Here is a 13,100-nt window from a genome sequence, read left to right on the forward strand (position 1 = left end):
CATGAAGCTATCTGGTCCCTGTCTCCAACCTCTGAGAGCAGACGATCCATCTATTTTACCTGCTTTCTGCTGTTCCTAGTCATTCATCCTAGAGGCCCAAAGAATTTTGCCTGGATACTCTCGTTCTCGTACTGTGTATAACCACAGCATTCTGTATCTTCTCGTCGCTTTACTTCTTCTAGCTTGCATGCTTGCAGTTTTCTAATGGGCACAAGTTTTGCTCTCATGTCTTACCGGGGTAGCATATACGCGTATGGGTATTGCTCTGTTTAAAGGTTGCTGTGGTATAGCCTTCCCATTTATGCTGTCCCGCTCTCACCTCCGTAGCTGTGATATAGACGAAGCAGTCAGAACCTTCGCATTTGGGGGTAAATAGTCTCTATGTAGTAGATGGCTCCTAATCACAAGTGTTCTTGCGGCTCCACTGGAGCTCTGGTGAAGGCCGATGTGGTTAGATAATCAGCGGGACGGAGGATCCCGAGTCCCGAACAGCAGCTGAGCACTATTGGTGATGTTTTGCTTCTTAGACACATGCCCTTGCTATCGCGACGGCAATACTACTAAACAGTTCCTCGCTGCTGCCGCCCTTAGAAGTCGTGCTGGCTACAGCTTACTTTGGCTTCCTATACCATCTACAAGCAGTCGTTGCGCGAGAATCCTCGTGTGGACGTAAGGCCCGCTAGCCATGGCCGACTACGAACGCCGACCTCATGGCCCCCGGGGTGGTGGGCGCAAGAGGCGCTACAGAGGTCAGTACGATCCGCAGGCCCCCTGTTACCGAGACCTTGGCTTCACTTGCTTGTTTTTCAATGGCTCCTATGCCCCCAGACTCATGTTATGAGCTTTAGTTGAAGCTTCTTCCCCTTGTGGACACTTACCATTAACGATTTCTTCCGAGGTTTTGCAGACGATGATGACTATGACCGCCGCCAGAGGCGTCGATATGAGGAACCGCTTATTGTCAAGATCCGGAGACAACTGCTTACAATCGCTGAATCTGTACGAATACCCTTTTCAATGGCCCGGTTATGCGGCCTATCTGTGACAAGTGCTATAGCTCACTGCGGACATTCTTTAGGCTGCCAGACGAGCAGAAGACGACGCTGTACGCATCGCGAGAAGTGTGGCGGATAACTATGATGATCAGGAATTCAGAAACTCATTTGTCGACATTGCGCTTGACCTGTATGGCTGTCCCCCGTTTGGCCTATTCGAAATCCCGCGTAGCTTGGAGCTGATGGTGTCGCTATTATACTAGTGTTCTGGAGCAGCCGCTAAAGATACCTTTCATCGCCGCGACCGTCCTCATCGCAAATTTCCAGAAATCCGAGCTCGTGTCCGATGTTCTCAATAGGTCAGGCGTGTGCTTGCAGAAGTACATCGATGCTGGCGCGTGGCGCGAAGTTAAGCTTCTTCTGCGGTTTCTGGGCTGTCTTCAATGTATCTTTGAAGGGGATGGCATCTTCCCGATTCTGGAGGAGCTCTTTGCGCGCGCTGTTGACCTTCAGACAGCATCCTCGGAAGATGTAAGCGCCGTCGATAATCCGACAGCCCCCAAGTGTCGCAGGTTCGCTAACTAGGCGCATACAGTTACTCGGTCTGGAGTTGGTGAAAATCATTCTCTTTACCATTCCGTACGTAATGGCCTCTCCAGCGACCGGTTTCGAGTCTCAGGCCACCGCACTTCTGGAAAAGACGGATATCATCGCCTCGACCCCACATACTCTTGTGGACCTAGTTAATCCCTTCGGCCTTGAAAACGGCAAGCAAATTGACACGCCAAGTGTCATCAGCCTACTCCAAAAGCAATTGCAAAACGAGTCCGGCCGGGGTTGGGAGCTCGCGTGCCTTCCTAGGCCATGGAGAGGAGCACTAGAGGCATTAAATGCACAAGAGCCCGAGGAAGCACAAGAGGGGCAAGAAGCACAAGAAAACGGCGCAGAGCCGAAGGCTTATGGAAACGAGCCGAAGCATGCATTCCCTCAGATCACTGTTCCGAGTCCGGTGAAAAATGGAACAAGAGCAATCTTCCCAGAGGCGTACCTTTCCGTGTACGCGAATCAAGACATGGAAACAGTCCCTCCGACATCAGATATCGCATCTTCCTTGCTGCGAGATGCCCTCGTCGACACCATCAACATTCTTGATTTCAACCGCATTGCGACAGCGAAGTTCTTGATTGATGTCGACTGCTATTTCACGCCACACACCTTTGTGAAGCGGGCAACTCCTTTCGATAGACTGCGTGATATACCGGGAGACATCAATCTCTGGAAACCTGAGGATGTTGCCGTGGACGCCGTGTTCTCTCAATTGTTCCAGCTGCCGTCTCCCGAGCACAAGCTGGTCTACTACCACTCGGTTCTCACAGAGTGCTGTAAGATCGCCCCGGCCGCGATTGCACCTAGTTTAGGACGTGCCATTCGCTTCTTGTATCGCAGCCTGGACACAATGGATTTGGATCTGAGCCATCGATTCTTGGATTGGTTCTCGCATCACCTGAGCAACTTCGGGTTCACTTGGAAGTGGAGCGAATGGTAAGAATTTCGAGCAGTCAGAATGCAGTGCAGATCAGCTAATAACGGATCAGGATTGATGACTTGGAGCTCCCTCTCGTTCACCCACGGATGGCGTTCATCAATGGAGCCCTCGACAAGGAGATCCGGCTGAGCTTTGCACAGCGTATTAGGGGCACTCTCCCTGACCCATACCAAGACTTGATTACGGAAGGCAAAGAGAAAGATACACCTGATTTCAAGTATTCGTCTGATTGTAAGTTTTTCTACCCTTCACCTCAGGCCCACTCTTCCCTGTTACTGTTTCACAAACTCGACTTTGGCTAGGATTCAAGACAGCTGGCTAACTTCTGTTTGTTCAGCTACCCCATATGCCAACGAAGGCAGAGAAATCATGCAGCTGGTTCGTAAGAAGGCTAGCGATGAGGAAATCCAGCCATTCATCAATGCAATTGAAGACCAAGCCAGATCGCTCGGCGTCGAAGACCCGTTGCTGCCTTCAACGGATGCCTTCGTAACGGCTATCTGCTTTGTTGGCTCCAAGTCTCTGTCTCATGTACTGTCCTGCATTGAGCGGAACAAGGAACGACTCCTAGCCATTGGACCCCAGTCTGCACAGGCGAGGCGCCAAATCATAACCTCCGTCATGGAGTATTGGGTCGATCAGCCCGGCATCGGAATCAACATCATTGACAAGCTTCTCAACTACACCATTTTGACCCCACTGTCAGTTATTGAATGGGCGCTGGTGGACAAGCTAGAGGCAGGAACCGTTCTTGCCAAGTCCCACGTCTTCGAGATGATCTCCGCCACTGTCGGGAAGGTCACCAACCGCCTCCGCCAGATTGTTGCCGCACGTACTCAGCCAGGTCTCTACGAGCCGCAGCTCAGCGTTCTCGATGAGACGCTCAGTCGCGAGAGGGTCGACATGCAATCTCTCTTCAAGGTCATCGAAGACTCCATCGTGTCAGTCGCCGGCGGAAGCAACGACGAGCAGATGGAAAGAGGAGACGGAAGTGGAAACTTGCCCGAGGATGAAATCATCCGCCAATGGGGTCAGCGCTGGCTACGAGTGTTCCGCAGAAAAGCTGGCGTCGAGGAGTCGTTTATTGCGGACGCCATGGCCACAGCTACTCCTGTCGGCACAGTTGCTCCCCCTCCGGCCCCGGAAGAGGCCGCCGCTTCTGACAATATCCCCGCAGATGGGGAAATGGATATTGCTGAAGCCGATGCGAGCGTGGACATCGAATGAAGTGGGGGAAATTGATTGGTTTTGATCGGATCAGATGTGCTAGGGAAGGATTATTGTTTATCTTCAATTCTAGGATCTCGTTCCTTTTTTTTCCTTTTTTTTCTATCTCTTCCCTATTCTGTATACATACATGAGTCAGGTTTCAGCGGGTGAGGGCGTTCAAACTAAGAAGCCAAAAGAGTCTAATATAGCCAATAAAGAGAAATAAAAATAAGGAATAAATTTGTGATATTATCAGTGGTCCCCGTCATGTTCTGCTCGGTTGACTTTCTAGGTATTTCCCTGCTCCCTTTTCAAAAGGTGTTGTTGTCTCCAGGTGACGATGTAGCTCTGGCCAGGTTGCCTCTCCCTCGCTCTATATATATTAAGCATTGAGCCTAGCGACCCTGTAAGTGCCCTAGTAATCTTCTGGAACAAAAGTCGTTTGTCACCCAACCCTGAAAGTGTTGAGATGATTTATGCCATTTTCCCGCCCAGTCCCCTCGCTATACACCAGTATATATAAATTCATATATCATATGTATATAGCGTAGCGCAGTGATTTTCCGATTATAGTAATGTGTAATATTGAAACTTCCGCTCCCCTTTCCGCTGATTGATCATATGTACAAAGTAAAGGAACAACAAGAAAGAAATAGAACCAAACAGACAACTGGCCGGGAGTAGAGTCCCGGTGTTCCTCCACAAACAGGGCATGACCAGTGGCATGAGGTTGAATTAAAATACACGTCTATAAAAGGGGGTTGAAACGATTAATATACTAGAATCCGTGCTATACAAGACGTAGTCAGGGTGGCGTAGCGTAAGAAGGGTTTGAAAAATAGAGGGAGAAGCCATCAACTCGTTATGTGAAGTCTGGGCCCGGTAAACTGGAACGGTTTCGAAGGACCTGTGTGAGAGGCTCAAGAGCAGATTCCTTGATTGACTGGTCATAATTGTCGTCTTCACAGGTTCTTCTTGGTCTGTGAATCGGCCAGGTACGCCCGGTCATCGTCGCCTTCGACATCCTTGAGAATGGTTTCCATCTCCTTGGTCTGTCGCTTCCACTCCTCCTCGCCATTCTTGGTATCGCGGCGGAAGAGCTCCTCGTTGGGCTTGCGGTAGCTGCCTCCCAAACGATCCCAGAGGGTTGTGAACTGGCCATAGTTGTAGTTGAAGTATAGGTGGTGCATGGTGTGGCAGGCCGCTCCGTTGATCACCGGGCTGTTGGCAACGTACTCGCCGTCATGAATCAGCACGGTCCAGAGGTTGATGAAACCGAAGAGGAAGACGTAGGCCAACTTCTGGAGCGGAAAGATGAACGGGAACACGTGGTAAGGAACACTCTGCGACCAGCCGTCAAGCGGGTGAAAGGCGTGAGAAGCGAAGGGACTAGGCATGATCCACTTATGGTGAGGCTTGTGCAAGGTCTTGTAAATAAGCGGGTGGTGCAGGCCGCGGTGAATCCAGTAAATGCAGAGATCGGTGAACATGATGAACAGCGGGAATTGGATGATGCTGTAATACGGGAATGGCTCGTCGGAGAAGGTATCATAAAGCTTCGCGTAACCGCGGACTTCGGCGACCAGGAAAGGAGCAGTCAACAGGGACATAACCGGCATGGAGCGCATAGTCTGGGCGATTTCCATGGGGATTTGATTCTTGAGGTACTTGGGGTGATGAACGGTGGTCTTGTCCCATATGAAGATGTAGGACAGACTTGCGGAAATGAAGTAGACGATGATACCGAAGATCCTAATCAAGGCGCACATAATGCGCCCACCCTGTTAGTAGAGGAAAAATTTGATGGGGGCAACAACACCGGAGAAGAACGAACACATGCGCACATACCAGACGATCAAGAAGAAACTAAGAAATTGACGGTAGATATTGTTCCTTGGCCAGGCGCTCAAATAAGCATACTTGGTGGGCTCCAGGTAAATCAATTGAGTGGCCGGTTCGTAGACGAAGGGCTGGGTCGCACCAAAGAACGACAGGGTGCTGTTGGTGACGGTAGTGAAGCCGGGGAGCGAGGCGGATGAGGCGAGAGATAGAGGAAGAAGAGAGGCGTAGAGACGATCACCAATGAAGGTGTCCCATATTTCGAGGGCGATATCCATGGTGCCCGAATGTGAGCGTGTGAAAATATACGATATAGGAGGGGATGCGGAACGAGGCGTTGAGCAAATCGCGGGTGAGGTTTGAAGGGTTCCCGGAGGAAAGGGGGAGGAGAGTGGGTAGGGGGAGGAAGGATAGGAGGAACAAGTTAACTAGAATGATTGAAAAGATAGCCAGTAGTAGTACTTGTTCGCTTGGTCACTTAGGGGAGAAAGAAAAGAAAGAAAGGAAAAAGAAAGTACCCCGTAGGAGAGGAGAAGGAGGACAAGTAAGAATAGGTGGAAGAAAGGAAGGGGTGAAGAATAGTTAGTTAAGAGAAGATGAAGAAGTTAAGTAATATAATTTGCGCGCTTTGAAGGAGAAGGAGCCTATCAGATGGCCGTGAGGATCACACCAGGCGGAACGAGGCCTGCCGTTCCGTCTGATTTGTTGTGAAATCAGATGGTGGAGATGTTATAACTACTGAGTAATAATGTAAAATATTATATCTAACTAGTCATACCTGTTTCTGTCTGGATATCTATAGCTATATCATCATATGTATAACACGAGTTAACTAGGCACAGTAGAATAGTAAGTTGAGAGCTTGTATAAGTAGTTGAGGAGTACTCAAAAGAATAGTCAGCAGTTCTTCATCCCCTTCCCAAAACGGTTCCAACGTTTATTTTCCATTAGGAAGAATAATACATCCGAAATGCCGGTCGATCTGATAAAAGTGATAAGACCGACCCAGGTCACGGGATGTTTTAGTACCACATTTGCAAGTTGCAACCCTTTCTGTATTGGTGCAGTATTACGGCGGCTATGGCTGCAATTGGGTGGAAGGTCTATGTTCAGTACCGTCACAGCAAGCGCCGTACTCTTTCTTTTGCTCTCGACAGTGAGTCAGTCGGCTTAGCCCCAGAAAATAGCAGAAATTAGTATGTCATTTGTACCTTTCTCACTATAATTACTAGGAGCATATAGATGTATACTTGTACTTCATTATGGTACTTTCAACCACATTCATAGTCTAACTAGTAGTTATAGTTAACTTATGACTCGCCTAGTACTATGGACTCGCTTCAGGCGGCAAAGCGGGCACCTCCATTGGGCGGTGGTTCTCCGGACCCGGAACAGCCGAGCGTGACCCGGAGGAACCTTACCTAAGAAAGACTAACGAACTCGAACCTGAACTGAACGGACCTTCAACTGTCACTTCATCTCGCTCTCCTCCTCCTTCAGCCTCAGCTTCTGCTCCTCCCTCCCCTCTTCCCTTGTTGTCCCTTCATCGTCTCGCCTTTCATCGATCATCCGCCACGGATCATCGTCAACGCGCAATTATTCTCATTCGACATCCTTCCTCCCCCATCTTCTTATACTGTTTTCCCCTTTCCGACCACGTTGCCGCGCCGAGTCCTCAGGGGGCGCGCTGTGATGCGGCTGCGGTGATCGATTTCCTCACATCAGTCTCTGTCGCCTAACAGCGACTCCCGTCGCCCATATCTTCTTTTCCCCCCCGGGTTGCGGATTACCCTTGCCGTTGAAATAGTTATCCTTTCGGTCGACCACCAACCAATTTCTCCCCACCCACCACCATCACTTGACTTCCGCTCAAGCGACTTTCGTTCCTACGTCTCGTTTTCGGATTGTGCACCCCCTCTACTGTTGCTCAAGCGAACACGGGAGGATAACAACACAAAACAATTCGCGCTATGTATAACACTCATCGCGGAATGGTTCCGGCTCCCAACTCCCGTCTGACGGAGTTGTTGGACCAACTGCGCCAGGAATTCGAGAATCAGTCTCGAAGCACTGGCGAGTTCGAACATCAACGTATGTTCTGATGTCCCCTCCTGGTGTTTTCTGTGCTCTCTTGGATTGGCTTTGCAACGAGGATCTTGCTTGGTACGGCGCGTTTCCGTTGGGCTTTCTCCTTGTGACGCAAGTCAACGGCGTACGGGTGAACTCCGGAAAATAAAGGCACTGGAAAGCATTTCGTGTCGTCAAGAGTTATTTCCTATTGCTATTCTCCACACTGGTGCATCTCGCTGACCCTTGGTTTCTACCGCCCCTAGTAACCGGACAGCTTCAAGAGATGGAGATGATCCGCCAGAAGGTCTATCAATTGGAACAGGCACAACTTAAGATGAAGCAAGAGTACGTGACTTGGCCCGCGGCGGCTCAATCCTACCCTATATGCGAACTAACGCTTTATCTATTGTCGCAGTTACGAAGCAGAGATTCGGGTGCTGCGACACGAGCTTGAATCGCGCGGTGTTCAGCCCGTGTCATCTCACATTGCGGGCCCGGCCCAACACGCTGGACCTTCTCAGGCCCCGCCACCGGCTCTGGGTCACGGCCCTAGCAATCTGTTTGGTGGCATCATGACCAACCAAGGAGGTAGTGGTCCCGGTCTTCCAGTTGCCCCTCCCCCTCCCCAGGATCAGCAGCCTCCCCAGCATACCCTTCAACAGCCTGCTGCCGCCGCGGCCCAGCAAGGAGCGCCGCAACCACCGCAGAGCTCTTTTGGAGGATATCAGCCTGGTGCTGCTGTGAACGGTATGTTATGACTATTGTTTGAAAGACAGATTGCCTGACCTCTGACCTTGTGATCGCCTTGATCTCTCAACAGGTTATGGACCTCCCCCTCCTCCTGCTGCCTCTCCCGGCCCTGGCAAGCGGCCCCGTGCTCCTCCCGGCCCGGCCACTCCTCAACAGACCCACCAGCTGGCCTACACATCCGATCCCCGCGTCTCCTCGCCGCAATTGGCCCGCCCCACGCCTCCTAGTCAGGCTCTCGTGCGAGATCGCCCTGGAAACATGCTGGCCAATTGGAATCCTGACGATCTGCCGGCGTCGCAAAAGCGTGAGGGTGCTGACTGGTATGCCGTGTTCAATCCCGAGGTCCAGCGCGTGCTAGATGTGGAACTCGTCCATCACCTTGTCCACGACAGTGTTGTGTGCTGCGTTCGTTTTAGCCGTGACGGCAAGTATCTTGCGACCGGCTGCAATCGCTCTGCGCAGATCTTCGATGTGACCACGGGTCAGAACGTTGCGACGCTGCAGGATGAGAATGTGGACAAGAACGGCGACCTTTACATTCGCAGCGTCTGCTTCAGCCCTGATGGCAAGTACCTTGCAACCGGCGCTGAAGACAAGCAAATTCGGGTACGTGAATTTCTCCAGTATCATGGCTTTTTTCTTCAGCCTGTTGGGCGTTGCCCTGTTGTTAACAACACTCGTCATCGTTGGTGCCGGTTCGGCGCGATTTTAATTCAATCATGGTTGACTAACCTTTGTCTTTTACCATCAGGTGTGGGACATCAATGCTCGGACGATCAAGCATATCTTTACCGGTCACGAACAGGATATTTACTCTCTTGACTTCGCTGGCAATGGTCGGTACATTGCTTCCGGTAGTGGAGACAAGACTGTTCGCCTTTGGGATATCCTGGACGGCAAGTTGGTCTACACCCTCAGCATCGAAGACGGTGTGACCACCGTGGCTATGTCCCCAGATGGTCACTACGTCGCCGCAGGCTCTCTCGATAAGAGTGTTCGTGTCTGGGATACCACTACCGGCTACCTTGTGGAACGGTTGGAGAGCCCTGATGGCCACAAGGACAGCGTGTACTCGGTTGCCTTCGCCCCCAACGGTCGGGACCTTGTCAGTGGTAGTCTCGACAAGACCATCAAGCTGTGGGAGCTCAACGTGCCCCGCGGCGCCTACCCCGGAAGCGGAGTTAAGGGTGGTAAATGCGTCCGCACTTTCGAAGGTCACAAGGTATGTGCATACTCTTCGATTGCAACAGACTTAATCTGGTTTCGTGATTGCTGACCTTATGGGTTAGGACTTCGTGCTTAGCGTCTGCCTGACACCCGATGGACACTGGGTCATGAGTGGTTCTAAAGACCGGGGCGTCCAATTCTGGGACCCCATCACCGGAAATGCGCAGATGATGCTCCAGGGACACAAGAACTCAGGTCCGTGCCTTATACCCCCCATCCCCGGAACACCATGTCCGTCTTGCCAGGTGATCTTGATCTTTGCTAACTCAGTAACAGTCATCTCTGTGGCGCCCAGCCCTACTAATAACCTGTTTGCCACTGGCAGTGGTGATATGCGGGCAAGAATCTGGAGGTACGTTGCTACCGGTCTACAGGGCGCTGATTGTCCTGGTGGCTTTCTTTTTCCTTTTCTTCTATCATGATCATCGTTGACGAGAATGCTTCAAACAGATACTCTACCTACACTGGACGGTGATGAGAATGATTTGGGAAAGCTTTGGCGCATTTATGGAATTATGTTTTTTTTCTTTCCGAATCCCCCGTTTCCGATTCTCTCTGCGTGCCACGCCTTGTTTGACATCACTACCGGGATTTGCGTTCCAAAAGGCCAGTTGCTTTTATTGTCACAGCCCCATGCACGGAGGGGTGACCTGGAGGGGTTCTTGAAGGAGACGAACTGCTACAAGCGAGGCGAAACACAAAAAAAAAGAGGAAGAAAGCAAAACACATCAAAAAGAAGGCTGTACTGGTAGTAATTTCGCGCTGATTACGTGGTTGTGAGTTTATTCTGAGGAAGCTGAATGCAATTGTCACGAGAGCAATGTGATGATCGGTAGGGGGGCAGATGCTTCCTTAGCGGTTGCCATCGTGCAGAGACGACGAGCATCCAGTGGGCTTGTTGACTGCGGCATTGTAGTCGGCTGAAAGACAAACCACCGTCCCGGTTTTTAGTTGTACTTCATAGTCCACACGATTGATCGGCGCCGACAAAGTAGACTTTGGAGGGTGCAGGGATATGCCTCCCTGGTAACCTATACCCGTAAGACCACACCTTCAATCGGGATATCTGCAGTCCCCATGATGGGCACCTGCACGTTGCGGAAGGTGAGTTCAGTAGTCGGCACCACTATTCGGTCACTGTGCATATGAATGCATAACCCATAGATCTATGGCTGTCTTGGGTATCCAGGAAAAAGGGCTGGCAGTGCCATAACTAAGGGGCATAGGCTGCCACGCCATCTCTCCGGGTTGGACTAGCATCGGCAGTAGATGCAAGTTGGTTAATTTGTCACGGACCTATGTTCTCGCATTGCACATGCATATCGAGAATGTATAAACTCCGTGGTCCGTACGGAATTCACTCGGGGATCTATGCGTCTGAAGCGAGATCGAGAACTGCCTAGTCGATTGGATTCACGGACTTTTCCGGGAAGGCTGAGCACAGCAGGTGTACCGGACTTTTGAGACAATGAATAATCAGTGAAAACGGTCTCTGTTGTACATGATGGCCGTAGGTTACTATCATTGCCACTGGCATAGTCGCCACCACCAGAGGGAAATCATAGGTATCCGTCAGCATCTAAGCCGAACGAAAGTCATTATCGAGATGTGGCAAGATCTTTTGAGACTGCGTCCATACAAGACATTCGTATACCAATTAGCAATTAGCAGTACGGTCAGCACAAAGCTTCTTCTACATACCGCACAATGACGAGTGACAGCCTGCAATTGTTCAGATCAAGCTGATGCATTTCTATGGCTATGCTATGCCTGTGTATCTCTCGTCGTTCTTTGCGCACATAACATAGTTAGATCTCGTAGAGGTGTGTAAGCACAAAGTACGAGGTGTGGACCGAACATGGCTCCAGTGATCTAAAGGCGAGCAAGACAGGTAGTAGATCCCGGACAGAATTCAGTCAAAGCCATGATCAGCCAGGGCTGTACTCCGATTGTACTTAGTAGGAGTACGTAGTTAGTTGGAGACGAGTGGGTGGAGGGAGAGCTTTGGATGGCCTGCCTGCGGATGACGATCCTCCCAACTATTCTGTCGATGGATCCCCCCTGTGGATTTCCGGGACTGCTTTCCACTCGCGGTGTGATGGGAAACGACAGACTGCATTGGTATGGGACAAGCCAGCAGATGAGTTAGAGGTTAGTAATCAATGGCACAGGCATAACTAACTAACTTAGTCAATAGTGATACCTACTGTAGATTAGTCGATTAGCTAGTATAGTCACTAAGTAAGTAGAGAATGGAAGTCTCGATTCCGGGGATCCATCGCACCTGCTCCACTGCCCCGTCAGTTTGCTCCGTTCCTGATTTTCCAGTCCATGCGGTGTGGCCGATGGTTCCTTCCTTCCTCGGGGATAATGTCACGTAACCCTAGTGGTAAGGTAAACTCGTAATTAATACATCGGATCAAGACCGGAGTTTCCAGTGTCGGTAGTAGTATCTAGTTAATTGCCCTGTAACAATAGCAAGTCACTGAACAAAACGATCTCCCCCTTGCAATTGGTATACAATGTATAGGCATCTATATAGACCTTTCTCATCAATTCATTTTTCTGAGTTTGGGATGATAATGAAAAAAAGGGCGGAAACGTGTTTGCTGTAAGTTCAAAAAAAGGGTTCAAACAAATGAGAGTAACTTACTCCATCCGTAAGTCGCGTCAAATTGATGGTCACGTATGTGACATTTTCAGGTACCATCGCGATACAAGTCCAATTCCCATTCGGCTTGTGTTTGTCACAAACCCGGGCAGTGCTAGCCGGCGCTATTGATGGGACGCGATTTTCTCTCCTGCGTCTTCTGACAAGCAGCCCCTTGCGATCACGAGGAGGTGGAGGGTGTGCATTGGGCAGTCGACCTACATCATGCCTTACGTGCTGCGAGCAGGCACCAGCCAGCGCCTATATCGCCGTGGGGTGTCAAATCTGACTTTCTCCCGGGTTCCCTTTTCTCTTCATTTCTTTTTCCCGAGCAGGAGCCGTGATGATCGACTGGCGGATCTCGCTCGGGTAGAGGGTTGGATGGAGTATGTCTTGGCGGGAAATCAACCTGCACAAGTTTCTTGCGCATCGTCAATAATACCGATTAGAATCAGAGAGATTCAAGCAATAAATCAATGACATTGGGAAGTTGTTCCTTGGCTGCCTTTGTTCGTGAATTCAGGCGACATGCAGTATACTAGTCAGCGCCAGTGCCTTCTCCTGACCTCTTTTAGAACTGAGGTCGAGTACATCTTCATGATGATACGGGCGTCGTACCTAGACATGATGATTACGAAGTAGTAAATCCTGGAGTAAGCAATACTCCCTGCTGTGCATCATGGACAAATGGGCCAGGCAGACAGACACTGAGGCTGTCTTCAGAAGCTGTTGGACCTTATGAGAGGGGATTATAATACCGATGTAACAGAATGGATCACCATGGCTTACCTTACTTGTGCATGCTTGCCTAGTA

General features: G+C 50.4%; 4 protein-coding genes across 4 annotated transcripts; 3 read left to right on the forward strand and 1 right to left on the reverse strand.

Moving 5' to 3' along the window:
* The first annotated feature begins 532 nt into the window (after positions 1-532).
* On the forward strand, positions 533-3,870 carry ASPBRDRAFT_46536 (NCBP1 family protein). The gene is made up of 7 exons (XM_067625653.1): positions 533-749; positions 908-999; positions 1,079-1,185; positions 1,259-1,526; positions 1,591-2,537; positions 2,591-2,772; positions 2,879-3,870. Exons 1-7 carry the CDS (start codon positions 686-688, stop codon positions 3,766-3,768), a joined length of 2,550 nt encoding a protein of 849 aa, XP_067476488.1. The 5' UTR covers positions 533-685; the 3' UTR covers positions 3,769-3,870.
* Positions 3,871-4,323: 453 nt separating this feature from the next.
* ASPBRDRAFT_46537 (uncharacterized protein) lies at positions 4,324-6,171 on the reverse strand. The gene is made up of 2 exons (XM_067625654.1): positions 5,599-6,171; positions 4,324-5,502 (listed from the first exon to the last, which is right to left on the reverse strand). The coding sequence occupies exons 1-2, from the start codon at positions 5,865-5,867 to the stop codon at positions 4,713-4,715; spliced, it is 1,059 nt and encodes a 352-aa protein (XP_067476489.1). The 5' UTR covers positions 5,868-6,171; the 3' UTR covers positions 4,324-4,712.
* Positions 6,172-6,559: 388 nt separating this feature from the next.
* Positions 6,560-7,328, forward strand: ASPBRDRAFT_32957 (uncharacterized protein; the record flags this gene model as incomplete). The annotated part of the gene is made up of 2 exons (XM_067623064.1): positions 6,560-6,745; positions 6,915-7,328. 2 exons carry the CDS (start codon positions 6,560-6,562, stop codon positions 7,326-7,328), a joined length of 600 nt encoding a protein of 199 aa, XP_067476490.1.
* Positions 7,106-10,162, forward strand: rcoA (putative transcriptional repressor TupA/RocA). The gene is made up of 8 exons (XM_067629366.1): positions 7,106-7,680; positions 7,923-8,004; positions 8,075-8,406; positions 8,480-9,015; positions 9,161-9,631; positions 9,699-9,831; positions 9,913-9,988; positions 10,087-10,162. Exons 1-8 carry the CDS (start codon positions 7,560-7,562, stop codon positions 10,109-10,111), a joined length of 1,776 nt encoding a protein of 591 aa, XP_067476491.1. The 5' UTR covers positions 7,106-7,559; the 3' UTR covers positions 10,112-10,162.
* Positions 10,163-13,100: the final 2,938 nt, after the last annotated feature.

This window comes from Aspergillus brasiliensis (assembly GCF_001889945.1).
Source record: "Aspergillus brasiliensis CBS 101740 unplaced genomic scaffold ASPBRscaffold_11, whole genome shotgun sequence".
NCBI classification, from domain to species: domain Eukaryota; kingdom Fungi; phylum Ascomycota; class Eurotiomycetes; order Eurotiales; family Aspergillaceae; genus Aspergillus; species Aspergillus brasiliensis.

Coding starts and splice junctions, on each gene's coding strand:
- ASPBRDRAFT_46536 (XM_067625653.1), top strand. CDS start 686: ATGGCCGACTACGAACGCCGACCTCATGGCCCCCGGGGTGGTGGGCGC. Junction 2,538..2,590: donor ACTTGGAAGTGGAGCGAATG/GTAAGAATTTCG, acceptor ATAACGGATCAG/GATTGATGACTTGGAGCTCC. Junction 2,773..2,878: donor TTTCAAGTATTCGTCTGATT/GTAAGTTTTTCT, acceptor CTGTTTGTTCAG/CTACCCCATATGCCAACGAA.
- ASPBRDRAFT_46537 (XM_067625654.1), bottom strand. CDS start 5,867: ATGGATATCGCCCTCGAAATATGGGACACCTTCATTGGTGATCGTCTC. Junction 5,503..5,598: donor AGTTTCTTCTTGATCGTCTG/GTATGTGCGCAT, acceptor CGCCTTGATTAG/GATCTTCGGTATCATCGTCT.
- rcoA (XM_067629366.1), top strand. CDS start 7,560: ATGTATAACACTCATCGCGGAATGGTTCCGGCTCCCAACTCCCGTCTG. Junction 7,681..7,922: donor TGGCGAGTTCGAACATCAAC/GTATGTTCTGAT, acceptor TACCGCCCCTAG/TAACCGGACAGCTTCAAGAG. Junction 8,005..8,074: donor CAACTTAAGATGAAGCAAGA/GTACGTGACTTG, acceptor CTATTGTCGCAG/TTACGAAGCAGAGATTCGGG.